The sequence below is a fragment of the Alosa alosa genome, chromosome 24 (assembly GCF_017589495.1).
Source record: "Alosa alosa isolate M-15738 ecotype Scorff River chromosome 24, AALO_Geno_1.1, whole genome shotgun sequence".
NCBI classification, from domain to species: domain Eukaryota; kingdom Metazoa; phylum Chordata; class Actinopteri; order Clupeiformes; family Clupeidae; genus Alosa; species Alosa alosa.
In genome coordinates, this window is record NC_063212.1 from 10,184,172 (window position 1) to 10,210,199 (window position 26,028).

The 26,028-nt window shown below is 43.2% G+C and overlaps 1 protein-coding gene across 1 annotated transcript in view; it reads left to right on the forward strand.

Annotated features, from left to right (window-relative positions):
* Nucleotides 1–942: 942 nt before the first annotated feature.
* The window catches only part of dysf (dysferlin, limb girdle muscular dystrophy 2B (autosomal recessive)), a 71,813-nt gene continuing 46,727 nt past the window's right edge, over nt 943–26,028 (forward strand). The window contains exons 1-29 of the mRNA XM_048235731.1: nt 943–1,293; nt 4,251–4,306; nt 4,475–4,566; nt 6,749–6,854; nt 8,750–8,864; nt 9,553–9,776; nt 10,819–10,947; nt 11,259–11,321; nt 11,417–11,467; nt 12,027–12,057; nt 12,150–12,265; nt 12,527–12,587; nt 13,242–13,345; nt 13,459–13,527; nt 13,635–13,678; nt 14,015–14,097; nt 15,338–15,453; nt 16,455–16,568; nt 17,002–17,179; nt 17,436–17,560; nt 18,116–18,222; nt 18,506–18,701; nt 19,730–19,876; nt 20,761–20,892; nt 21,346–21,512; nt 21,847–21,961; nt 22,369–22,474; nt 22,601–22,743; nt 24,703–24,876. Of these exons, the coding sequence (XP_048091688.1) occupies nt 1,209–1,293; nt 4,251–4,306; nt 4,475–4,566; nt 6,749–6,854; nt 8,750–8,864; nt 9,553–9,776; nt 10,819–10,947; nt 11,259–11,321; nt 11,417–11,467; nt 12,027–12,057; nt 12,150–12,265; nt 12,527–12,587; nt 13,242–13,345; nt 13,459–13,527; nt 13,635–13,678; nt 14,015–14,097; nt 15,338–15,453; nt 16,455–16,568; nt 17,002–17,179; nt 17,436–17,560; nt 18,116–18,222; nt 18,506–18,701; nt 19,730–19,876; nt 20,761–20,892; nt 21,346–21,512; nt 21,847–21,961; nt 22,369–22,474; nt 22,601–22,743; nt 24,703–24,876 (3,249 nt within the window). The 5' untranslated portion in view covers nt 943–1,208. The remainder of the gene's footprint in view (nt 1,294–4,250; nt 4,307–4,474; nt 4,567–6,748; nt 6,855–8,749; nt 8,865–9,552; nt 9,777–10,818; nt 10,948–11,258; nt 11,322–11,416; nt 11,468–12,026; nt 12,058–12,149; nt 12,266–12,526; nt 12,588–13,241; nt 13,346–13,458; nt 13,528–13,634; nt 13,679–14,014; nt 14,098–15,337; nt 15,454–16,454; nt 16,569–17,001; nt 17,180–17,435; nt 17,561–18,115; nt 18,223–18,505; nt 18,702–19,729; nt 19,877–20,760; nt 20,893–21,345; nt 21,513–21,846; nt 21,962–22,368; nt 22,475–22,600; nt 22,744–24,702; nt 24,877–26,028) is intronic.

A 26,028-nucleotide genomic window follows, 5' to 3' on the forward strand; every position in this document is an offset into this window, starting at 1 on the left:
GTAAGAAGGGACATCTTGTTGTTTTAACTTTGGATCAGCAGGTGGCACTCATGATGTGTAGAGCCATGTGCACTCAAACTCTCCTGGAATGCCATTGTCCCCCTCCTTGACCCCCTACTCAACTCTTTGGCTGCATTTGAATGGGTCTGTGATCTGAGCTAGAGCCATAAGCTTGTATTGTCACCCAACACCATGTCACCTCAACTTCTTCTGTAAAACATGACAAACTATTTTATTTGTATTTCCAGAAATAAAACAGTCTGGACTGAATAATCATACAGTTTGTAGACCTCCAATGTAATACATCATATCAAAATTGATCAAATCTAATTTATGGCATTTAATATTGATGCCCAGGAAGTGATAATCTCTTCTATTAAGTTTGTGGTTTCCTTTAATTAGATTTTTAAATGAAGTTATGTCCTTGAGAAGCTACAAGAATCTTGCGGTTGACTGTTATCTACCCAGCTAATCGTTAATTGCTGCTATTAACTTTTCCCTTATTTCATCGGATGAAAATAGAAAATATTTGAAACGAACGGCATTCACAACTCCAAGCAGGTATACACACAGCGTAAAATTCTCTTTTTTCTGCCATGTCAAACGACAGACAAGGGTGTTGAGGGTGAAGGGAGGGAGCAGGAAATGTTTAGATTTCCTCTGGACTTGAGGGATGTGTTACTAGTGCAGGGGGTAGTCCTTTGTGTGTGTGTGTGCTGTGGATGGGTGTGAGTAAGCAAGTTCCCAGCTGTGCTCTGTCTGTGTGACAAAACAGCAGTGTCTAGAGGATTCTTACACTGGGACCCTGCTACTGATCAACCACCGTCTTCCCAGATATATATACAGAGAGTGAGAGAGAAAGAAAGAAAGAAGGAAAGAAAGAAAGAAAGAAAGAAAGAAAGAAAGGAAAGAAAGAAAGAAAGAAAGAAAGAAGGAAAGAAAGAAAGAAAGAAGGAAAGAAAGAAAGAAAGAAAGAAAGGAAAGAAAGGAAAGAAAGAAAGAAAGGGAAACATCTTGTGTCATTCCAGCAAACCTGCACAGTTCTGCTCCACTCTCTGTGGTCCAGGATAGAAGAAAGGGAAGACACAGCACAGCCTGGCTGCGAGTATCCATCCAGGGATTCTCTTGTGCTTGTGTCTGGCGTGTGATGTTTGGATGGTTTAAGTTACTGAGGAGAGCCTGAGAGTTGTGGCTGTTGTTGTGGCATCATGTTGAGGTGTGTGCTTCAGAGGGCCACACACCTAGAGAGAGGGGACAGGCACAGCGACCCCCTGGCTAGCATCACTTTCAGAGGTAAGACAGCACTTGAAATCCAACTGTGTTCCGAGGCACACGTCTTTGAACGTCCAAGAAATGGGATACTGTGATAATGTGTAAAAACTGTTATTTAGATGTTCAGAACTACAACATGTATATGCATTGTATTTATCTGAAAGCACTATTGCAGAATTATTTGCAATATAGTGGTTTGGTGTTGCTACTGATATTCACAAGTAGATCTTGTGAGAATGTTGACCTGTTTAGAGGCTGTTTGCAAACTGGACCAAGTGATTTTTAGGCATGCAGAATACATTCTTACAAAGCATGCTTTTCGATGAACTTTGTTACTCAAGACATTATGAGTAGCAGTAGCAAAAGAGTAGCATAGAATATGAAAGAATCCCGCTGTGTGCAATATCTCTGAGGTGTTTCTTTGAACATGGACAGACTTCTTATGGCTTAGTAAAGGCAGTTTTAAAAGTCACACATCACATAGAAGTTACGTCTTTACAGATGTTTGGGTTTTAAATCTGCGGTGAAGGTGGATATCTGTTGCAAACTCTTGAATGGAAGAACTAGATATACGTTATGTGTTAAAATTGTCTTGCTATTTTTATTCATGTTTGCATTGTCTGGGAAGTTTATTTTTGAATTGTCTTTATAGTCGATGTCCTAGTGCCTGAATGAATGACTGGCAGCTCCCGGTTTAGAGGGCTCTTAGCGCTGTGGCTACTCCTTCCTGTAATTGTCTACCACTTCCTGTTCCATCACATGTAGATGCACAACATGTGTGAGTACATGTGTACATGTTCAGGGTTGCCATGGCAACATTGACCCTAGGTGATGCATCCCCCCATGATGTATATACTGCCCTTTAACATTTTCAGACCAAGCTTTTTTCAGTTAACATAAATATTTGACACTGCTTTTTTATATATACAGTATGTATCATGTGAGCCTTTAGTATGCCACTCATGAGTGGAGAGAGTAATAACAATTTCGAACAATGGCTATTTGAAGAGTTTTGCTAATTGAGAAATAATGAGTTGGACCATAGAAACAGGCATTTAAAGGGTGGTGGTTTTGAATTAACTGACCTCTTAAAATTACTGTGGACTCCGGAGGAACAAACCACTTATACTTGGAATGCTCATGTTTGCTTGGCATACCATTCAGCTTTAAGAGCAACAGCAGGACATGAAGTGTTCATCTAACCTCCATCAAAGTGATTACATATTTATAACCGATAAACCTATATTGTTATAACTGATGTAACATGTGTTGCTTTCACATCTTTAAAATGTAGTTATTCCTTAACTAGAGAAGTGCTGTCTTCTCTACCACTATGTATCAGAACTCCTCTCCTTTTATAGACATCAGTGGTGCAAACTGCTGAGCGACTGCGCTCTGAGTAAGCACAGAGTTATGTGTGTGTGTGTGTGTGTGTCTTGAACAGAGTGTGGATGATACCGTAGTCTTTGTTGTCTCCCTCCCTCCGGTGCCTTGGAATATGATAGAAAATCAGATTGTTGTTCATAGGAGTGACCTGAGTATGAACTCAGAGCCACAACTGTGAGGTTTTTAATTCTTAAGGAAGATTGTCCTGCTATACTTGGGGTTCAGAGTAACACTGACAGCAGTGGAACAGGGGTATTGGTCACTTGTCATATGTTGGCGTAGCACTCGAAAAGTCGCGAAAAGTCGCAGTCCTTTTACCACTGTGAGGATGTCCAGATAATTGATGACTTTGATGACAAAATTCTCTACAATGTTCCACTTTTCTTCCTTAAGCCATAGTGATGTTGTCTTCACTCTTGCACCACTCCCTAGTGTTTCCTCTGTGGCTCCCTCTTCTCTGGTAGTGCTCGATATTTTTAAGTTGATGGACTATTTTGAGGTCCATTCACAGGTTTTTCCCTTGATTCTGTGTGCTTTAAGAGCCTTGTTTATCCTGTGTTCACCTCAGTGTGTGTGGTCATAACAGGAAGACGGACCGCTCTCTTGAGTCTTTGCCTGGGTTAACTGGCAGATTGAGACACCATGTAGAAGTCTGTTACATGGCTCTTTTTTTTACAGCCACTCCCATTGCATGAATTGCATGAAAAAGTTTGCAAACATAAATATTGTAATAAAAAAAAAAAAAACTTCAGAAAAGTTTGTCCATTCATATGCACACTTTTACACACTACTTAAGTCAGTATTTAGCCAAGCATATCTAGAACAGAGATGCATACTTGCCGGACCACTGGGTGTTCAGAGAAGTAATTATGAAAATGGACATCTCTTGTTGGAAATAATCAGTCATTGTTTCTCTTCCTCTGATCAGACGAAATTGTTTTTACTGTTGTGCACCTGTGAGTTACAATGCCCCTGTGAGTAGCAGTGCAGTGAGTAACTCACTTCCAGTGATGGAGCATTTGTCTTGCCATGGCCTACGTACTCTGTTTTATTCCGGTGTTTTTTATAAACCAGTGGCACAATAGAACCACTTCTTATAAAGCAGTTTGATGTGCGATAACATTGTTTTTATTTCAGTGTGATGAATTTGTTTTATTCGCGTCGGATTGTGAAACAAAGACTGTGTTGTGTGTTCCTTGATAAGATGACTTGTTCTTGAGAATCCATCTTGATTCTGTTTATAGGCCTACCAGACACATTGCTTCCTGAGGACGCAGGAAGTCATGGCTCATGCTTCCCTTCGCTTTATGTATTAAAGCCATTATCAGCTTCCTACCATCATAACAAGAGCGGCTTCATACATCACACTTTGTAACATTCCCTGGTGTTTCTCCCATTAAGTAGCTGTCCCCGTCGGACCGTTCACGGCTCAGATAGCCTGCTGGCAAAGTGTCTGAATGTTTTCACAGCCATAACCACAAATCATTTGCCCCTAGCATAACTTGGGAGTTCACACAGAAGTAAACATAGACTTTTCAGTGACATGAAAATATAATATAATATAATAATCATTCTGTTTTCTCTTTGGCCAGGGACGAAGAAGAAGACCAAAGTTGTCAAAAACAATGTTAACCCAGTATGGAATGAGGTCAGTTTTTCTTGGTTTCTTTGATGAGCAAAATATGTTTGCCAAATATTTGTTGCACTTATGCAATGTCATTTAAAATAACTTATATATCTGTAGCACAGTTTTTAAAGTAAAGTGATCTTCCCTCTTGTCTCTCTCTCTCAAATACATGATCTGCTTCTCCTCCAGGGCTTTGAGTGGGACCTGAAAGGAGTGCCATTAGACTCTGGTGCACAGATCCATGTGGTGGTCAAAGACCATGAGAAAATGGGCAGGAACAGGTATGAATGGAATATTCTACAGCAATACATGTTTGGACCCCTCACATTGCCTATAATGAAGAGGAAAGCCATTAGATTAGAGCCATTACATACTAACATAACTGGAAATGATCACCTTGCCGCTTTGACACAAATTCTGATCATTCCCTCTGATAGCGTTAATTATAGTGTGGCCGGAAAGAACACAAGAAGCAGCTCCGTGGAACAGAATGGTCCAGGCAGAATTCTTAGGCGCAGACTAAAATAGATGATGTGTTATTTCAACCCTCGGCAGGGTTATGTTATTCCTCCACAGAGACAATGTACATTGGACAGGGTCCAATCATATAGGTCAGCCTATGCATTGTGGAACATTAGACAGTTGTCATGTTTGCATTTCTACACAGATGCAGTGCCATGGAAAAACAGTTAACTACATTGTTGCAGATAAAATAAAGACGCTTTGTGGAATTTCTGGAATTTTTCATTGTTTAGTGGAGCCAACATTATTTATAATAGAAATGCCAAACATCAGGGAACCACCAGCTTCCTTCATATTCCCAGGGGCATTGCCCAGCCTGTGTAAACTGCTCCAGCCTGCTTGGCTTTGGTAAATGGTCCTCTGTGAAATGTGGGCATGTATATTCACTAATTAATACATGCTATTCTTATGTCACAACAAAATAACACCAGCAAGTATTTATGAGTAAGGAACCATAATAATATTCAACTGATTGGTCCTGCTAGTGATATCTCAAGGACATCTTTATTCGCTGGCCAAGAGCGCTATGAAGGACAAACATCTCATCTCAAGGAAACCACTAATGGTCAACCCTCCCAGCATGCATTGTTCCAGTCAGTGTCCCAAGGTACTCACCAATCAGAAGCCATTGTGCCCCTGGAGTCTTTGAGCGGAAGTTTTCATCATTAGTTTCGCCCTTGCTTCCCTCTCTCAATTCCCAGCATAAATTACCTGGGTGTTCACACCAAACTAGACAAATAAACCTGTGGAAAGCAAGCGTCAGAGCACAATGGTATCCACAGCTAAGGCTAATTAGCTGACTGACATAACAACCTGGCAGCTTTACGAACATATCCATAAAGGAATTCTGTAAACAAACATTGTTTCCGAACTACATGATGCTAATGGAACAATCGTTTCATACATGAAGGAAGATAAACGAGGGAGAGGTGAGAGAGCAGAGAGGCAGGGAGGAATAGAGGGAGGAAGGAAGATTCACAGGACGTGACTCAGTAGGGTTTGCCATGGTTTCCTCATCCCTCTTACCTTCAACCAGGGCAAACGAGGCAGAGTCCGGGGATGGCACTCAAGTTGACTAATGGATGTTCAGTACACTAAGCTGTGTAAAATATTGTGAAGCATGTATTATAGTTTGTAGGCTGTTTTATGCTATACTGAGTGGTCAGATTGGCATGAAATCATACTTGAATGCAGGGTGTCTAAAGAGTTTGTGTTTATATTTTTTTTTATAGTGTAGTAGCTATTCATGAGCTTTCCTCTAAGATCCAGTAGCATCTTCTTTCCCATTTCTCTGTTGCTTTACTGTTTACTATTTTCACTATACTTTAGTATTTTTGTATATTTTACCATTGTAGCTTTATCTTTTATACAGTATCTTCTAACTCTTCGTATACATATCTGATCTATATCTGATTTGCTATGTCTTTATAGTTTTATTAACTCTTAAAAAAGTAATGTCCTCCTGTAATAATTAGGTGTTCCATGCCTTTGAATGTCTGATCTTCCATTTGGGTTGCTGAATTTCCTGTTTCCAAAAGGACATTAGGCTGGTGTCATAGTGACTATGTGCTAGTCAAATTGGCACCTCTTGAAGTTGTATTTTTTATGTTAATTGGGTTGATGTATTTGAGAGAGAGGTAAATGATAAATACATGATAAATGATAAATAATACATGATAAATATGTGTGGAATTGTCCACAATGATAGTTACAACCCTTGGCCCTCCTTTGACATTTGTCCCTTCTGTGAATTGTTACACCATCACAAAATTTACACAATTTCTGAATTTCTATTTGATGAAATACAGAAAACAACGGGCATTGCTGAATAATTCTGACATCTCTGCACTGGGTCATGAACCACTCCAGCATACCGTTCTCTCTCCTCCCCGTGCCTCTGTCTTCATATCTACTGCCCTATTCCCCTCTCGTGTTCTGTAGGTTCCTGGGCGAATGCCGAGTCTCTCTTCGAGATGTCCTCAACTCCCCCAACCTGGCAGCAACCTTCACCGTGTCCTTAGTAGACACCAAAAAGAACAACACAGGGGTAGGTGTCTTTTTGAGTTTCATTCTTAGCCTTTAATGGACAGGGGAGTGAATAGTGGACAGGGAATGAGTAGGAAAGAGAGATGGGGAATGGGGTTTGGGAAATGGCCGGATCTAGTCGGATTCGAACCTGGGTCCCATGGGCACTGGACCCACTTGTGGTGCCGGATAAATTGATTAACAATCAATTCTCTCTTTCTCTCTCTCTCTCTCTCTCTCTCTCTTTTTCTCTCTAAGCTGAGGCTGAAAGGCATTAAAATAGAATCTCGAGTTGGTCATTGCATTCCATTCCACTCACTGATTAAAGAGAAAAATCACATCCTTCCAGTAGACCGCGAATCCTGAGCCAGGAGCCCACACCCTTGGCCCCACCCTGTTCTCATCCATCTGTAACGTTTCTTGTGTCCACTCCCTCCGTCTCGTCTCCACCTGGGTTTCCTGGACTCACTTGACTGGCTCCTGTGACAGTGGGAGATCTGTGGCACTGTTGCCTAAGGGCAGCTTCCTGGTATTGTGTGCTGCAGGGCTTTGGGCAGAGTCGAGGGGTTTGTTTTTCTCTTGAGGGGCTCAGAGCTAGGCATTTACTCCTCTGCTCTCAGAATAGCTTGCACATCCTCAGGAAAAGTCTTCAGTGGGTCTAGGTATCACTCTGATCCCGGCATTCTGTATCGTAAACAAATTCTAGATTGGGAACACTTTGCCCGTTGCCTTCCCTCCTCTTTGCCTTGAGGAAACAGATCTCTGGACGCTACTGGGACACTACTGGGACAGCATGTATTTGGACTGTCCCCATTGCGATCTGTATGATGTGATGAACCCAAATTTGAGTCCATGTCAGCTTGGAGAATGAATCCATTCATTGAGGTTGTATTGCCACCGGTACCTTGCAAATACCATGCAAGTACCTGAGATCGACATCAGTATTATATTGACTACAGCTTCTGTTGGTTAGCATGCAGTAGCCTGAAAAGTTGTGGGCTCAATTCTGGTTGCCATCGTTGTGCCCTTGAGCAAGGCACTTAACTCATAGTAGCTCCAGGGAGACTGGCCCTGCTATTAATTGACTTGTGTAAGTCGTTTTGGATAAAACCGTCAGCCAAATAAAAGAATGAAAAAAGAAAAATATGATTCAGAAACTCCACAGAAGAGGTTGGAGAGGTTTTGATTGATGCAATGAATGACCACAGAAACTGTCCAGGGAACCCTTCCATGGGTATATGTTTTAGTGACCATCAGGGCCTGTGAAACAAAGCATACCCATGCTTACAGGCCGTGTCAATACACAGGGCCCCAGGATCACGAGGATAAGCTCATAAGCTCTGTTCTCTAGTGCCACAGACTTAGCTCAGCATAATGCACCAGCACAGAGCCTTACTCAGTCATTTGACAGACATAATTCAGCCTGCACTAATGCACTAACTGATTAGGTTAGCTTGAATATGAGTATGTATGAGTATGGGGCAGTCTTGGCCTACTGGCTAGGGCTTTGGGCTTGGAACCAAAGGGTTGCCGGTTCGATCCCTGAACAGTGGGAATGGCTGAAGTGCCCTTGAGCAAGGCACCTAATCCCTTACTGCTCCGAGAGCGCCGCTGTAGCAAGGCAGCTCACTGCTCCGGGTTAGTGTGTGCTTCACTTCACTGTGTATTCTCTGTGTGTTCACTAATTCACAGATGGGATAAATACGCAAGGATACTTGGCCTAGAAACCTGAATTTTACATTTAAACCAAGAAATTTACATTTACATGTAAGATACATGTATAGTTTAAGGATAAGACTGGGATGGTCAAAAAATACGCATTGAAATAAGAATGGTTCTGATTCAGTGCTGTCTGTGACTGGGTGGGTGAAGTGTAATGATGTTGATGACTGTTATTTCCTATTTGTTTTTTTCCAGGCTACAGTGACCCTGCAGGTCTCCTACATTCCTCCTCCTGGAATGGCCCCGATCTTTCAGCCTCCTCCCCAACCAGAGGCCGTGCACACGCCCGTAGAACTGGACACTGTGACAGGTAAACACACACACACACACACGTACACATGTACACACACACACACATACAGTACATACACACATACACACACACACACGCACAAAACACTTACACACACACATGTACACACACACACACAAAACACATACACATACACATGTACACACACACACACGTACACATGTACACACACACACACACACACACACACACACACACACACACACACACACACACACACATATACACAAACACTGGGTTGTTATAATAGTTATAGCTCTTGAGTAAAGAGTGAAAGAGGCCAATACTGCAGCAGCTGTGTGTGCTACCTCATGAATACCAGTGCACAATTCACACACATGTACACACTTACATACAGATATTTATGTGCACAGTACACACACACACACACCTACACACCATAGTGGAGCAGTCTCCTGACTGGACTCAGCCCTAAATAGTTAAAATCTAAATTAGGTTACGTAATTGGGTGAGCTATTCGAGAATAACTAACTGTGCATGAACACAGCTAGGCAAAGAGATTCTTAGCATGATGCAAAATGTAACAAAACAAGGACTCTCAACACAACCCAACCCAAGTGAGCACATTGTGAGGAATAATACTGTAGCATGTGAGTGAATTTGCCATTGTTGTCCTGGCGTGTGTGTGTGTGTGTGTGTGTGTGTGTGTGTGTGTGTGTGGCAGTCTTCTCGTTGGACACCATGGGCGAGGATGACACGGAGAGCATGCTGATGATGGAGACGGTGGAGGAGCCGGAGCCCATGCCAGGCACCCCGGGGCCCCAGGAGCCAGGAGTGCCCACCGCCCCGCCCAAAAAAGCCCCCCCAAACTTCAACCCCAGTCTGAAGAAGAAGAAGCGCCATAGCACGAGCAAAGCACCCCTACCAAATAAACCCCAGGACCTGCAGGTGTGTGTGTGTGTGTGTGTGTGTGTGTGTGTGTGTGTGTGTGTGTGTGTGTGTGTGTGTGAGTGAGAGAGAGTATGTTTGTTTTGTAGATTAAGTTAATATACTGTACAGTTAAAGGTGCAGTCAGAAACTGCGCAGGAAGTTGTGTTTGTTTATGTTTATGTTTATATTTAAATTTATTAGCAATTGCTTTTGTCCAAAACAATGTACGTTATATTTTAACCAAGGACCAAACGAAACACACCAGAGAAGTAGCTCACCCCTCCCTTAAGTATTCCCAGAGGATCTCCACACAGGGTTTTGTTTTTGTTTAGGGGACAGGCTGCCCCCACTTTGTTTCCAGCTTTTAGAGCCTAGGCTGCCTACAGAGACCGTTTTTATTTTACAGTGTACTCACAGAATGGGCAGCTAGCGGGTCATACTGAAGGTGATAAAAATGTGTTATCCCGTACGATCGCTGACTTCACCTTTAAGGCTTTAAAATGAGTGTTTACAAGCTAGTCGTGAAATGTATCTAGTTACTGTAAACTTCTCAGAGAACCATAGTATGAGGGTATCAAATTCAGGTGTAATTTTCCAGATGTAATTGTAATTATTAGTATATAAAGGCCTATTCCCAACAAAGTGACCTTTTTTCAGCTGTAACTCTCCTCAAACTCCTAGCTCATGATGGACATGTGACTATAATCTTATTTACCCTGTTACCGTGGAAAACCTATACTCTCTTGCTTGAGAGGTACTGAATGACTGCACACTTTACACTATATGCAGTCAGTGTAAATATTTAGAATGGTAAAACACATCATCCTGTGATATATTTTCCACATCAAAACCTTCGTCAGCACTATAATAATATTAATCCTGTATAAATTATTCACCAAGTATGATTTGATGAATTGCAATAAAGACTTGTTAAAAGTCTTGCAATAATTGGCTTACAATAACAGTTATAGACAGTTGCTTGCTACAGGTAGGCCTTATTATAGTTGATATATTTGACTTTAGACAAGTGAATTATCATTTACTTCTTTCTATGTTTCAGGTACGGGTACGAATTATTGAGGGTCGACAGCTGCCAGGTGTCAACATCAAACCTGTTGTGAAGGTCACTGTTGGTGGACAGACAAAGAGGACTCGTATACGGAAAGGCAACAACCCGTTCTTTGATGAGGTGAAAGGAACAATACATGTTTTTTTTATTGATATGTGTATCAATTTTTATATGCTGAAACATCTGTATTTTAGTGCATTGATTAGAAATGCCATGTATTCCACATATAAATAATATATGATAATTATGTAATGTAATTTTCCAACCTTCCAAACTCCAACCTAATCCCCACAAAAAGCTTAGCCACTTCAGGTACCTCTGCTGTTATCCCTTCTTTTTGTTGGACAGGAAGTCAATTGTAATGCAATTATAATGCAATCTTAATTAATCAGGCAAAGTAGAAACTCTTATGCCAAAGCTCTGTTTTCCAGACGTTCTTCTTGAACTTCTATGAAACACCATCAGACCTGTTTGATGAACCTATATTCATCACAGTAAGTCTAAACACAGCACATCATCTTCATCTATCGTCTCATAAAATCCTGTGCTCAAACACTTCCTGAATGAACATCTCTGGTGTCTCCCATAGGTGCTGGACTCCAAGTCTTTGCGGACAGATTCTGTGATTGGTGAATTCAAGGTAAATTCTCTCAATCGGGCTTACCCTAGCGTCAACATCTATCTGTCTTTAGCATATTGTGCTAGTAATGTTATTGTCTTGAGTTTGAGCTGACATTGTGGTTATTTTGATATTGTGATTGAATGTAGCTTGTCCTGAGTTAGTATTAAAGGTGCATTCAATGATTTAGCAGGAAGTCACGTTTGTTTGTGTTTATGTTTATATTTAAATTTATTAGCAGAAGCTTTTGTCCAAAACAGCATACATTATTTGAACCAAGAACCAAACAAAACCTGCCAGAGGTATCTCACCCCTACTTTCAGTATTCCCAGAGAAACTCCATGTAAAGTTTAGTTTTTGTTAGGGGGACATGCTACTTTGTTTGTTTCCAGTTTTCAGAGCCTGGGCTGCCTACAAAGACGTTTCTTTTTTTTACAGTGCACTCACAGAATGGGCAGCTAGCGGTCGTGAGGAGATGATTGCTAATGTGACAAAATTGTTATGATCTTGAAATCTCGTAAAATTGCTGACTGTACCTTTAATGGCTTCTGCTACTACATGTTTCTGCTCTCTTCTGTAGATGGATGTGGGCATGGTGTATCACGAACACAGTGAGTACTGCACCTTTACTTTTTTCACTCTTCGTCTCTCCAAACCACCGGTCCTTTCTGATGTTTTATTGACTGTTTCCCTCTCTGCCCAGGACATGCATTCCTCAGGAAGTGGCTGCTGCTCTCTGACCCCGATGACCTCTCGGCAGGTGCCAGGGGTTACCTGAAAGTCAGTCTGTTTGTGCTGGCTGCTGGCGATGAACCACCAGTAAGTGACAGAGGTCATGGTTGTTGACCTTTAAAGAACCAAATAAATGTTTATATGTATGAATATCAACATTGTATAGGCTACATTATATATCTTATACATCAAAACCTTCATAGGCACTTAATTCCTGTATAAACCTGACAGTTGATTGGCCCAGGGGTAAGAGTCTGTGTTGCCTCTGCTGAATACCAGTCACTTTAGTAAAATTATGCTTCCAGCTAAAACTTACAAATACTGTGTGTGTGTGTGTGTGTCCATCAGATGGATAGAAAAGAGGGTGTTGAGGAGAAGGAGGACATTGAGGGGGGGAATCTGCCCCTCTGGCCACCCTAGAGGGGCCATTTTCACACTCGAGTGTTAGCAGGATCTCCATTTTCACACTGTGTGTGTGTGTGTGTGTGTGTGTGTGTGTTGTGTGTGTGTGCAGAAGATATATGTATCGTGTGTATTGCGTGTACATGTGTAATATATAATATAAGATGTGTGTGTGAGTACACTGTGTGTGTGTGTGTGTGTGTGTGAGCGTACATGTGTGTGTGTGTGTGTGTGTGTGTGTGTGTATATGTGTGTGTGTGTGTGTGTATGTGTGTGTGTATTGTGTGTGTATGTGTATATGTATGCGTGTGTGTGCGTGTACATGTGTATATGTGTGTGTGTCTGTGTATATGTATGTGTGTGTGTGTACATGTGTCCGTGTGTGTGTGTGTGTGTGTGTGTACATGTGTGTGTGTGTGTGTGTGTGTGTGTGTGTGTACATGTGTATGTGTGTGTGTTAATGATCTTGTGTGTGTGTGTGTGTGTGTGTGTGTGTGTGTGTGTTATCCAGTGAAGGGCTTGATATCCTAAGAGAACTGTGATTACTTTGTGATATTAATACCTTTTCCCATAGATGAAAAACAATGTAGAACTATAGGTTTGTCTTGTCTGAGAGTGTGAGGGAAATAATATTTTTCTGTCTTTTTTTTACTAACCCTAGTGGATGATGCCTTCATGGATGGCATGAAACAGATTCTAGGATTTGATTCTAACAGGAAAAACCTGGTTGATCCTCTTGTGGAGGTCAACTTTGCTGGGAAAACGGTACTACTACACCATTATACTGTTCAATTTCAATTCTCTCCATGAAAACACATGTATGATAAACATCAGCATACGTTTCTCATACTAAAGCCCTTCACCATCCATACCATCAGATCTGCAGTAAGATCCTGGAGAAGAACGCCAATCCACAGTGGAATCAGAGCTTGACTCTCCCTGTTCGGGTAAGACTTCACACTTTAGTTTTTCCCCCCTCTAAAGCCGATCAGTATTAGTGGAGTTGATCTTTCTAACCATTCCCCTCTGACCCCTAACCTCTGCTCATGTCCAGTTTCCTTCTATGTGTGAGAAGATGAGGATCCGTGTTTTAGACTGGTGAGTTGATAGCTGAAGTTAAGTGGATGTTGTCATTTTGTAATATATTGCATATTCATGTGCTATATACTACATATGCATATACTTTCAATATATTTAGGTAAATGTTATAATACTGATATTAATTTAAAGTACTGTTGACTTTCACACTGGGCACTGTACATTATAGACTTGATAATAATAAAATGTTTATAAAGAGTTGATGGACATTTAGACTTTATTCAGTTAATGACATGTTGTGGTGTGATATTTTCAAGTGATAAACAGCAATACTTGATACAATCTGTAAGTTTTGTGTGACCAGAGGAAGTCCCAATTGTCTTTCGTCCTCCTCAGGGATCGAGCTAGTCACAACGACGTGATTGGAACATTAAACCTGTGCATGTCTAAGATCTCAGCCCCGGGAGGAGAGATAGAAGGTAAACACAATATCTTATCTTTTTTTTAAAGTTTCTGGATGACTGTGATATATAACACTTGCTCGATGTTGATTGCAGTGAAACTATATCCAAATGTGTGCACTGGTGGTGGTTTATCACATAGTGCTGTGGCCGCCCACTGCCCTTCACTGAGAGATATGACTACCAGAGCTGCATGTGTGTGTAATGGTGTGTGTAAGGGTGTGAAGTGGTTTAGTAGTTTGGTTTGGTTTGGTTTGGTGAGCTTGTTGGGACGTTGTTTTTGCACTGCAGACCGCACCAATGAAATCCACCTAGTGTATGCAGCAAAGCTGATAACCTCATCATGCAAACCTTGAGGGTTGGCTTCTCTCTCACAAAAATATCTGACCTAATCATAGCACATCACTCACTTGATGAAATGCAAGACAACAGGGAATGAAAACACTGGTCACTGACACTGCTGGAGATGACCTCTCTGAGTCTGATCCCTTTCTCTAACACCTTGTTGCCATACTGCATGGGGCTTGACTTTGAGGTGTTTGATGAGGAGAGGACGCTTGCAGCCTCACACCGATCTAGTCTAGAAAACAGAAACACTGCCATGGTTTGAGTGGGTCATGCGTTGACCTTGGCTTTGTCCAGTGCTCTGGCTTTCTACGTGACTTCACGGTTCCACTCTTAAGTTCTAAACTCTCCTTCATCTTTCAATGTGCTCTCAGATGATATGTCTACAAGGACTCTCCCGCACATCAGTATGTCCAACATTTCTTTCTCTTTTGTCTATTATTTCACTCCTACATTCCCTCCTCTCTTTTTGATTGTTTAACCAGCCTGTACTGATAGGCTGTGTTTTGCTTTGACAAGTGATAAGCTTGTTACTTGATACAATCTGTAAGTTTTGTTTGCTGTACACTTGGGGAGAAGTATGTGACCTCTGTTTTGGGGATTTGTTTATGGGCTGCTGTCTGAATTGTTTAATGATGGCTGCTAGTTCTCCAAAAAATTGTCTCTGGATTTGTCAAGGTTGTTTAGAATATTGGGATATACAAGTTCTATTGCCAGACTTTATCCACAATCATTTTGGCCAGTTTTCACACTTGGGAATGTTCCTGATTAATCCATTGTTCTGTTTTGGCCTTATTCATTCATTCATGATGCTCTGTTGCCAGGTGAGCAGAAAGTTAGAGTTGTTTTGAGAATGAGTTTCGGATCTACTGGACCACAGAAGAAGTAACACTTTTGCCCTTTGAAATCATAGTGGACGACAGTGTGGGTTTCCTGCCAACGTTTGGACCCTGTTATGTCAACATGTACGGGAGTCTTCGTGAGTTCAGTGTCCTCACTGACCCCAATGAGGTCCTCAACCTGGGCAAGGTATGATTTTGCACTTAAAGGTCCAGTATGTAGGAAATAATGGAAAATAAACTGTAACCATTCCAAAAATGATCACCATATGTTGTCAGAGAGTAAGGAAACACGATGAATTGAAGTAATGGCTTATTTGACAACATTACTCTAACCCGTAAAACCCCGTAAAACCCATGAAAAAAAATGAGAAAAAAACGGAATCTCTTGGAATTTTCGTTTATGTTTTGAACGATTAATTCTAGAAGAGTGTATTAATAATGGGCTAGCGTGTCCTCCTATTTGGGTTGCCAAATTAGCAAAGGCCAACTGTCAACAGCTGTCAGTTGTCATGAACGCCTACGAGAGGCAGGCAAATTTACAAAATTAAAACAAGAAACAAATTAAGTGGACATCGGAGGAGCTTCCTGATATTGTGACGTCTTCGTCAAACGTATTTCTCCACAACAGGTAGCCTAGGCTAAACTTCATCTGCATCGCTGACTTCAGCTAAATATGTTACGTTGGTTAGAGAGGTATTTTTTGTTTTCATTGTTTCCTTAATGTGTAGCTGGGTCATGGTTGGAGAAACGTTAAAGCAGCTGCAGGTCAACTAACGTTAGCTAAGTCTTCATTACATCTGGCAACCCAGAAAAGGCTCGCGTCTGGTAGTCTTGAGAACGTTCACCAGTGTTTTGATTTTGGCCTACAGAACGTAACAATCCTACAAATCGCACCTTTAACATCATTTTTAAATCAATCAATCAATCAATCAATTCATACATGCAAACTGGGTGTCAGCCATAAATGGCTTTAGTTGGTTTCTATTTTCAATGCATGTTGGTTGATTTTGATTGCATTTCTCAAATGAAGATGAGGACAAACACATTAGACAGTCTGTTGTTGTCTTCATGAACTGATCGCAGATCTCCATCCTGTGTGAGTGTGGTCAGGTTCAGTCTAGATGACCCATTCTGAGAGGTGCTGTCAATCTAATGCATGACTGGGAGAGCATGGTGCTGTCATTGCAGGGTGAAGGAGTGGCGTACCGTGGCCGTGTGCTAGTGGAGCTCAGCACCAAGCTGGTGGACCGGGGGGAGCATCGGGTGGAGGACATCCCCTTTGATGATCTTCTGGTGGTGGAGGTGAAATCAGACATCCTACAGTTTAGGCATCAAGAGTTGAAATCTTTTCCTATAATTTGGCTTATCAGTTTTAATTTCCGTACAAATGTAGCTAAACCAGAGATGTGAAAGTCTGGCTTCAGAAAGTAAAAAGTCCTATCATGTATTGGTTCTACAGGTGATTTCACTAGCCTAATTACCTCATCTACCTGGCTGAGTTGTGCCAACTAGAATCAGCTGGTTTAGTGAATGGTCGGAACAAATATGATTGGGGCAAATATTACTTTCTGAAGGACATTTACACCTCTGAACACAAACTCATATCATAACCTCTGCTGTGATTGGCCTAGCCAAAGATCAAAAAGCAGTGAGCCTGTCACAGAGAATTTTAGTTGAAGGCATGATGTGACAGACAACACACTGAGAAACATTTTGCTTTGTTTACTTTTTTTAGAAGTTCATGCGGAAGAGGAAGTACTCCCTCTTCGCATCGTTCTATTCCGCCACTCTCCTGCAGGATGTGGATGACGCTATTCAGTTCGAGGTCAGCATTGGTAACTACGGCAACAAGTTTGACCACACCTGCCTTCCTTTGGCCTCTACCACCGGGTTCAGCAGGGCTGTGTTCGACGGTGAGAAACAGCACACTCTGGTGGGCTTTTAATGTCACTCAAAAAAGTTTGTCCAATGAATTTACCAAAATGTTGAATTTGATTTAAAATGTGAAATTTAATTATTTTAAATGTTGATGTAGAATTATTGTTTTGTGCATAAATTCCACGCTACTCATTAGCAATTTGTCTTGTATTCCAACTGAATCAGTGAATTAGCTTATTTTATAACTTATTTTTGGTGTGACTTGGCGCTGAGTGCTTGGTGTGATTGCAGGCTGTCATTACTACTATTTGCCGTGGGGAAACGTGAAGCCTGTGGTGGTCCTGTCCTCAGAGTGGGAGGACATCAGCCCACGCATTGAGGCTCTTAACATGCTGCTTAGTACTGCTGAACGTGTGGTGGGTCCCTCACACACACACACACAATCACACACACACACACACACACACACACACACACACACACACACTCACACACACACACACACACACTTTTTCCCACTATCCACACTGCCAGTTTGGGGGTGCCACAAAGAAAAGAAAAAAACAATGTTTCTTGTAGCTCATTATTTCTCCAAATCTTCAAATTATTAACGTCGTATTGTGTCAAGATATTATATTTACTATATTTAAATTATATTACTCTTCTTTAATGTGAGACAAGAGACACTTATGCTAAAAATATCTTTAAATGTAGATATGCTAGATACTATTATTAGTGCAATACCCAAATTCACTACTTTGTAGTAATAACATTTATATAGCGCTTTATGAAGGCACCCAATGCGCTTTAACATAAAGGGCAAACCACACTAACCCCCACCAATGTGTAGCACCCACCTGGGTGATCATAGAGTGATCCTCCTTAGAAAATAAAATATAGCAAAGAATATAATAAAATAAAATATAGCCCTGAGTTGTCTGTAATGGTGTCTCGTCCTCTGGCTGTTCCAGGAGTCCAACCTGCAGCAGGTGCAGCTGGAGCTGAAAGCAGGAAATGATCTGGAGGACGTGGAAGCAAAGCTGGTCCAACTCCTGGACGATGTCATTGCAGATTGCAGGTGAATATAGCAAAAGTAGTTTTAAAAGTAAATATGGAGGCATGACATTTCATCATGGCCATTTTTGAAATGGTGTGTGTGTGAAATGTATTGTTAACCACATGATGTGTTGTGTTAATTAAGTGAACTAAAATGTAGATATTATTTTTTTGTGGGCAAAAAAATCAGCCAGTCTTCACTTTACAGTAACATGGTGATCCAGTGGAGTGTGATCAATCATTGTGAAATGCAAATTATTGTGATCAATCAATAGCAAAATGATCTCTCCCCTCCCTCTGTGCAGTGAAGAGCTGCCGGAGATCGATGACTGGCCATGTGTGACCGCACTGGACAGATCCCTGAGAAACCTGCGCAAGGTGAACCTGCAGCAGATCGTGGAGGCGGCGCTGTCACTCAAACACGGAGCGGCCACGGACGTGAGCATGGTACTGGACCTAGCTGAGGACTGGGCCCTGAGATTGCGCAGCTTGGCAGAAGAGGTAAGTGTAGTCCATGTTGTAAAGATGTTGTTGTGTTGGCCATGCTAAAGCATGGAAGCTGTCTTCAAGGACTGTATGCAGCTGAATGCAGTCTGCACTGCAGTAGTTCTCTTGAACTACACAGTAATTCAAATAAAACCATGTCTACAGTATAATATATCTAAAATAACACTAAAAAAATGTCTGTTTTCTTGTTTGTCATATGTATATAAACAGTTGTTGTTGATTGTCTTCCATCAGTATACATAACTACATTCTCTTGGTTCTTAGCCTTTGATTTTTGTCCCTTCTCACACACACACACACACACACACACACACACACACACACACACACACACACACACACACACACACACACACACACACACACACACACACACACACACACACACACACACACACCAATCTTGGCTTTTCCTTGTCTCTATTCTTTTTTGCCCGTCTACCAGCAGCCAGACCAATAGATACCTTGTCTTAGCTGAATTACTGAAGCTAAGCAGGTGTGGGCCTGGTTAGTACTTGGATGGGAGACCTCCTTGGAAAACTAGGTTGCTGCTGGAAGTGGTGTTGGTGGGTGGCCAGTAGGTGGCACTCTTCCCTCTGGCCAAAAAAGATTGATTCCAATGCCCCAGTGCCGTGACGGGGACACTGCACTGTAGGAGATGCCGTCCTTCGGATGAGACGTTAAACCGAGGTCCTGACTCACTGTGGTCATTAAAGATCCCATGGCACTTATTGCAAAGAGTAGGGGGTTCGCTGGTGTCCTGGCTAAATTCCCAACCTGGCTCATTCAATCTGGCCCCCTAATCATCCTCCACTGTAATTAGCTCATTCACTCCCTCACTCTCCACCTCAAGCTGGTGTGTGGTGAGCGTTCTGGCGCATAATGGCTGCCGTGCATCACCCAGGTGGGTGCTACACATTGGTGGTGGTTACTAGTGAGGTCCCCCCATCCATGTGATGCGCTTTGAGTATCGAGAAAAGCGCTATATAAATGTAATGTGTTGTTGTCATTCTTTCCGCCAGCCCCAAAACAGCCTGCCAGACATCGTGATCTGGATGCTCCAGGGGGACCGGCGGGTGGCGTACCACCGCATCCCTGCTCACCAGGTGCTCTTCTCCCAGGGCTACTGTGGGAAACACTGTGGCCAGCTCCAGACCGTCCTCATGAAGGTGAGTTAACCCTTAAAGGAGTACCATCACACTGGTGTGACAGGAATGTTGAGAAATGAATGTTCTAAAGAATATCTGGGTTCATTGAATTCAACATAGAATTTTAGAACCTTCAATTGTTGCGGAACTTAGAATGTTCAAAAAACTGATTGGTGCTACCTAGCTCGAGTTGCTGAACAACAGCTAGAGCTGCCAGGCAGCTACAGTACTACACTCTGGGGGCTTGACCTGTCAGAAAATGACTCACTCAGGATTCCCTCATAGACAAAAAAATAGACAGTGTGTGTACCTAGGGTTGGTGTACTGACAAACCTTTAATGGAGTTTTTCAATGGCCATTCCATCAGAACCATTCAGGGTCACATAGTTGCAGTTATTGCATGCAAGGACGATTTTTAGGCTAATTTATTGTCTGTTGAGAGTGTGCGTGGTGGAGTGAAGGTGTGTGTGTGTGTGTGTGTGTGTGTGTTTGGGAGGGGGGCTAAGGACTGCATACTTGTGTATTTATCTATATGTTTTAATGTCTGTATCTCTGCCTTTGATTTTGATATGTTTAATTTGATTGAAGTGTAAAATGAATGGGATATATTAAATCTCCGTTTGAAGGAGCTCCTTACCAACTCCAAGTAGAGCCTGCACCATGCATCTGAAATTAACTAAATGATTTATCTTCTGAAATGTGCACTCATCATCCCCTTCCTGCCTCTGTAATCTAAACTGGACACCCACTCTGTGAAGATGAAAGTTATAAGTGTCTCCTCTTCTGTGGTGTGGTGGCAGGAACGATAATGCCCGTGTGACCACGTCCTACATCTTCTGTTGTCCCTTCAGTTGTTACGGGCAGGTTTTTAACCGCACACGCTCTCTGCTCTTACATGTGGTCAGTACCCACAGGACGTAGAGGGCGGTGCTAAGATCCCGGCGCAGCTTCGAGTGAAGGTTTGGTTTGGTTTGGCGGCAGACGTGAAAAACTTCAACCAGTTCGCCGAAGGGAAACTGTCGGTGTTTGCCGAGACGGTGAGGAAGTGTTGTGAATCTCCATCTTTTCCAAATGTCCCCCTGACACTACCTGGTTCTTAAGCAGTTCACTTCAAACATCTCTTACCGTATGCTTTGCGGACAGAAGTACATTCATTCCCTCATAGATTGTTTGTAAAATTTCACTTCCAATTGACGCCCACTCACAATGGGACAGTACAGTGCATGGCATAGTTTACATTTGTGCGTGCGTGCGTGCATGTGTGTGCACATGTATGTGTGTGTGTGTGTGTGTGTGTGTGTGTGTGTGTGTGTGTGTCTATGTGTGTGTTTGTGCATGTTGGTATGTGTGTGTGTGTGTGTGTGTGTGTGTGTTTGTGTATGTGTGCGTGGTTGGGGGATGTTCCTCAATTTCCTATGTAAAGTAATAAACAGTGTGGCTGAGTTCTGGCGTTGATCTGGCCTAACTGTTCTCTTCCTGACCCTCTGCAGTATGAGAACCAGACCAAGCTGGCGCTGGTGGGGAACTGGTGCACCACAGGGCTCTCCTACCCAAAGTTCAGCGACGTGACCGGCAGAGTCAAGCTCCCAAAGGAGACCTTCAAACCCTCACCAGGCTGGAACTGGGGTGGAGACTGGTTCATCAGCCCAGAGAAAACGTGAGTGTGTGTGTGTGTGTGTGTGTGTGTGTGTGTGTGTGTGTGTGTGTGTGTGTGTGTGTGTGTGTGTGTGTGTGTGTGTGTGTTTGCGCGCGCACATTCGTGTGTGTGTGCATTCATATGTGTGTGGGTGTGTGTGTCTGTGGGTGTGTGTGAGAGAGAGAGAGAGAGTGTGTGAGAGAGAGAGAGAGAGAGAGAGAGAGAGAGAGAGAGAGAGAGAGAGATTGAGACTGAGAGGGTTTGTATGTAACTGTTTCTGCTTCATGAGTATCAAAATGTATTCATGATGTATGGTTCAGCTCCATGTGCTCTGACATATTTCCATTTTGATCAGGTTGCTGTATGACACTGACGCAGGACACATGAGTTTTGTGGAAGAGGTTTTTGAGAACCAGATGCGGTTGCCAGGGGGACAGTGGATTGGAATGCCAGAAGGATTCACTGATGTGGTCAGTGAGCAGTGGTGCTCATTTCCAAATGCATTCTTTTCACCAATCAAATAAACAGATGTTTCATTTCCAGAAGATGAGCATGGATGTAGCTAATGTTAAAAGTTAAAGTTGACTTGATATTTAGCCGACGCTTTTTTCCAAAGCGATACTGACTTGCAGTGGCGGGAATCAAACCCTCGTGGACTGATTGGTTGGTGACGTTGCCACTCCTCCACCACACCTGCAATAAAGCTAATCTTGAAAATGAAATTACAGAATCAAGTTTCTTGATTTTAGTCATCTAATATTTATGTATTTGCATATCAAATTGAAATGTTTAATATATTGCTGCAGAATATCATTTTTTTGTCGTTGTTATAATGTTGTTATGATGTAATATTTGCATTGTGTCCACTGTTACTCAGAATGGGGAGAAGGCCATTCCTAAAGAGGAGATCGAGTGTCCGCCAGGTTGGGTGTGGGAGGACGTGGAGTGGAGTGAGGACCTGAACCGTGCTGTGGACGACCAAGGCATGGAAACACAATGGAACCCTCCTGGAATGTTCTGGAATGCTGTTACCTACATACGGTACTATACTGTTCTCCTAACGTTCCGCTCATCTCTCCTTTTTCTGTCCGTTTGCGTTTCTCTCGCAGGGTGGGAGTACGGCATCACCATTCCCCCCGACCGCCGGCCCAAGGCTTGGGTCCCAGCGGAGAAGATGTACCACACCAACCGCAGGAGGCGCTGGGTCCGCCTGAGGAGGAGGGATCTGCAGAAGATGGAGGCCCTGAGAAAGGTGGTGGATCTGTGTTTGATGATGCGTGTGCCTAGATCTGCCAGATCTAACAGCTCCACCCATACATTATATATGTGTCATTCCTTACTCTTACAATTGATTTGTAGTGTTTGGTGGGTGTTAGTGTGGACTTCATAAGACAGGCTTTGATGTAGCTATTTATAGTTGTGCTTTCGTGTATTTCTGTTCGTTTGTGTGTGAAAGTCATTTGGCTGTGTGGCTCTGCTGGTTGCTACTGATGCAACACTGCATGAGTTATAGTGTCTGTTTATGATGAGCATTACTCTTGGTTTCGCTGCTTTTGACACAGAGACCCTAATCCCAAATCTCACTCGCGCCTTTTAACGGGAGCCAGTCGCATCGCTGGTGAGGATCACCATTACTCAAAAAAGCCGTGAGTTTGTCTCTGGAATTCTGGAGATGGTCTCGGAGCATGTGCGGATGGGGATGATCCTCAGTGGGGGATTGGAGGTGCTCGTTTTGTCCCAGAATGCTTCAGGAGGAGGCAGAGGAGGCAGACACACCTAATTTATCATCCTATCTCCTGCTAATCTGAACGCAAACCCAAAGCCTGCAGTCCAGGAGCTTTATGGTGTCTCGGCGAAGATCCCATATATCATCCAAATTTAGCCTTTCCACAAATATAACTTGTACTTACTTTGTGTAGGCACAGCATGTGTATACTGTATGCATGGAGCCATGGATGTGTATGTTTGCATGTGATATATAATGTGGTGTGTGTGTGTGTGTGTGTGTGTGTGTGTGTGTGTGTGTGTGTGTGTGCTTGTGTTTCTCCGCTCTGCGTTTGAGTGAGTATGTGTGTGTGTGCGTGTGTATGTGTGAGTGAGAGAGAGAGAGAGAGAGAGAGAGAGAGAAAGAAAGAGGAAAGAGAGAGAGAGAGAGAGGGGAGAGAGAGAAGAAAAACGCTCTGGCCATAGTGCCTCATTTAAGTTAACTGTAGCGATGATGATGTATAGCAAAGATTAGGTTGACTGTTACCATGTGCAATCAAGCCCAGCGCTGAGAGACTGGCCACAGTGGGATGAGTCAGAGAGGGAGGGAATGCCAGTGTGTGTGTCTGTGTGTCTGTGTGGGCGTGTGTGTGCATCTCAGAAAGAGAGAATGAGTGAGAGTGTGTGTGTGTCAGAGGGAGAGAAAGAGAGTGTGTGAGAATAAGAGTGTTTGTGTGTGTGTGTATGTGTGTGTGTGTGTGTTTGTGTGTGTGGGTGTATGTGTGTGTGTGTGTGTTTGTGTGTGCGCGCGTGCATTTGTGTGTGTGTGTGTGCATGTCGAGAGAAAAAAGAGAGAGTGTGTGTGTGAGAGAGAGAGAGTGAGTGAGGAGTGAAAGTGAAGCTATTGTGTGCCATATTGTCCACAAGATGGAGCTCTCTGCACACAGAATTTGAACACAGTAGACAGGTTCTTTGGATCTCTTGCCTAGACGTAAAAGCTATACTACTATACAGTGCCTTACAGCATCATACACACAGTATACAGACTTCATATGTATGGAATTCTATACAGTACAGTACTGCACTACATTCTACTCTAGCAGTAAAGGTTGTCAGCTCTATTTTATCATTCATTGTTTAGTTGTTGAGTGATTGTTTAACTCAGCGATGTCTGTATTGTTGACCATGTGGAGGGCTATTATTAACAGTCAGTGGGCCTGAAAAGAGTGTTATACTGTAAATGTGTCACCCTCAGAGTAGCCAGATGTTTGCGCAGACTAGAGTTCATCTAACTCCTGTGATCGATGTGAAGTTCCTAATAACTGTTAACACGGCTGCCTAAACAGCGCCGGGGCCTGCTCGTCCAGCTGCCTGAACGTGATAGCCGTGTGTGTGTGTGTGTGTGTGTGTGTGTGTGTGTGTGTGTGTGTGTGTGTCTCTCTCTCTCTCTCTCTCTCTCATGTCTCTGACGCACCTCGCTAACGTTCCCACAACCCTCCCTTTGCAGCAGCGTCCAGATGAGTCAGACCTGGAGGGCTGGGAGTACGCGTCTCTGTTTGGCTGGAAGTTCCACCTAAAGCCGCGCAAGACCGACTCGTTCCGCCGCCGCCGCTGGCGCCGCCGCATGGAGCCGCTGGAGAAGACGGGACCGGCGGCCATCTTTGCCCTCGAGGGCTCACTGGTAAGCTCGGGAACGGGGTGTGTGTGTGTGTGGGTAGGGGGTGGGGGGGGCATGAGGAAAGGGGGTGTTGGTGCAGGCTGGATGTTGTCGTTATCAGAGATAAGGAGGGGGTAGGATGGGAGGAATGATGAGAGATGAGGAAGATAGGAAGGTGTTAATGGCCAAGGGTGATGCAATGTAAAAAAAAAAAGTCTCACATAATATCAACACTGTATAGGAGGAGGGATGGAGGGAGAGAGAGAGTGACGGAGGGAGGGAAGGAGGGAGGGAGAAAAGGAGGGAGGGAGGGAGGGAGGGATGGAGGAGGGCTCTTATGTCAAGCGCTCTTGGGAGAGAAAAGAAAAAGAGGTGGGGTTTGGGCAGCGGAGTGCTAGACAGGGGTAGTCCAGAATGGGTGTGTGAGGGCGACGGCCTTAATGGGCTGGAGGTGCTGATTTGGACTGGGCAAGGGGAGTGGAATCAGCCGGGTGATATAAGGCTGCCTCGGGACTCTATTTAAGGAGAAGTGGTGGGCGGTGTGTGTGTGTGCGTGCGTGCGTGAGACAGAATGGGTCCGTAATACAATTTTCTCTCTAATTCTGGTGCTTGTTTGTCCGGTGGGTCTGCACTGTCAAGACTCGTTCCAAGTTGTCATTGGCACGTCTGCCCCAAGCTCGCCGCTGGGTCGGAGACCGACCGTGGGCTGAAGAGAGCCGTTGTGGTGCCGTTTTTGTTTTTTTGTAGATTTGGCTTCAGCTAGATCCCCTGGCACGGGAGAGTGTGGGCCTTTGGAACAAAGTTCTGCCCTCACTGGTCAGACTCAAGATAGTATATATATAAAAAAAAAAAATCCTGGGCAGCGGGATACGTTCAGGGGGAACTCCTCTCGCTCCATCCTCCCCTCTTTGCAGATTTGTATTTCAGTGATGTTCAGTGGTGACACTGTTTCAGGCCCTGCCAATGGTTTTGAGGTTCAGAGCTGCTCTTGAAGTCTCCGATGTGTAGGCCCATCATTAGCACGTACTCAGTTTACAGGCCACTGGAATATTTAGACATCAGATCCAGTCTTTTAAAAGCCAACCTAAGGTCATAAAATGACCAAGATACAACTTTTTTTATGTCCGTTGAACAAACACATCCGTTTTATTCCACTTCTCAGATCATCAAGTGGAT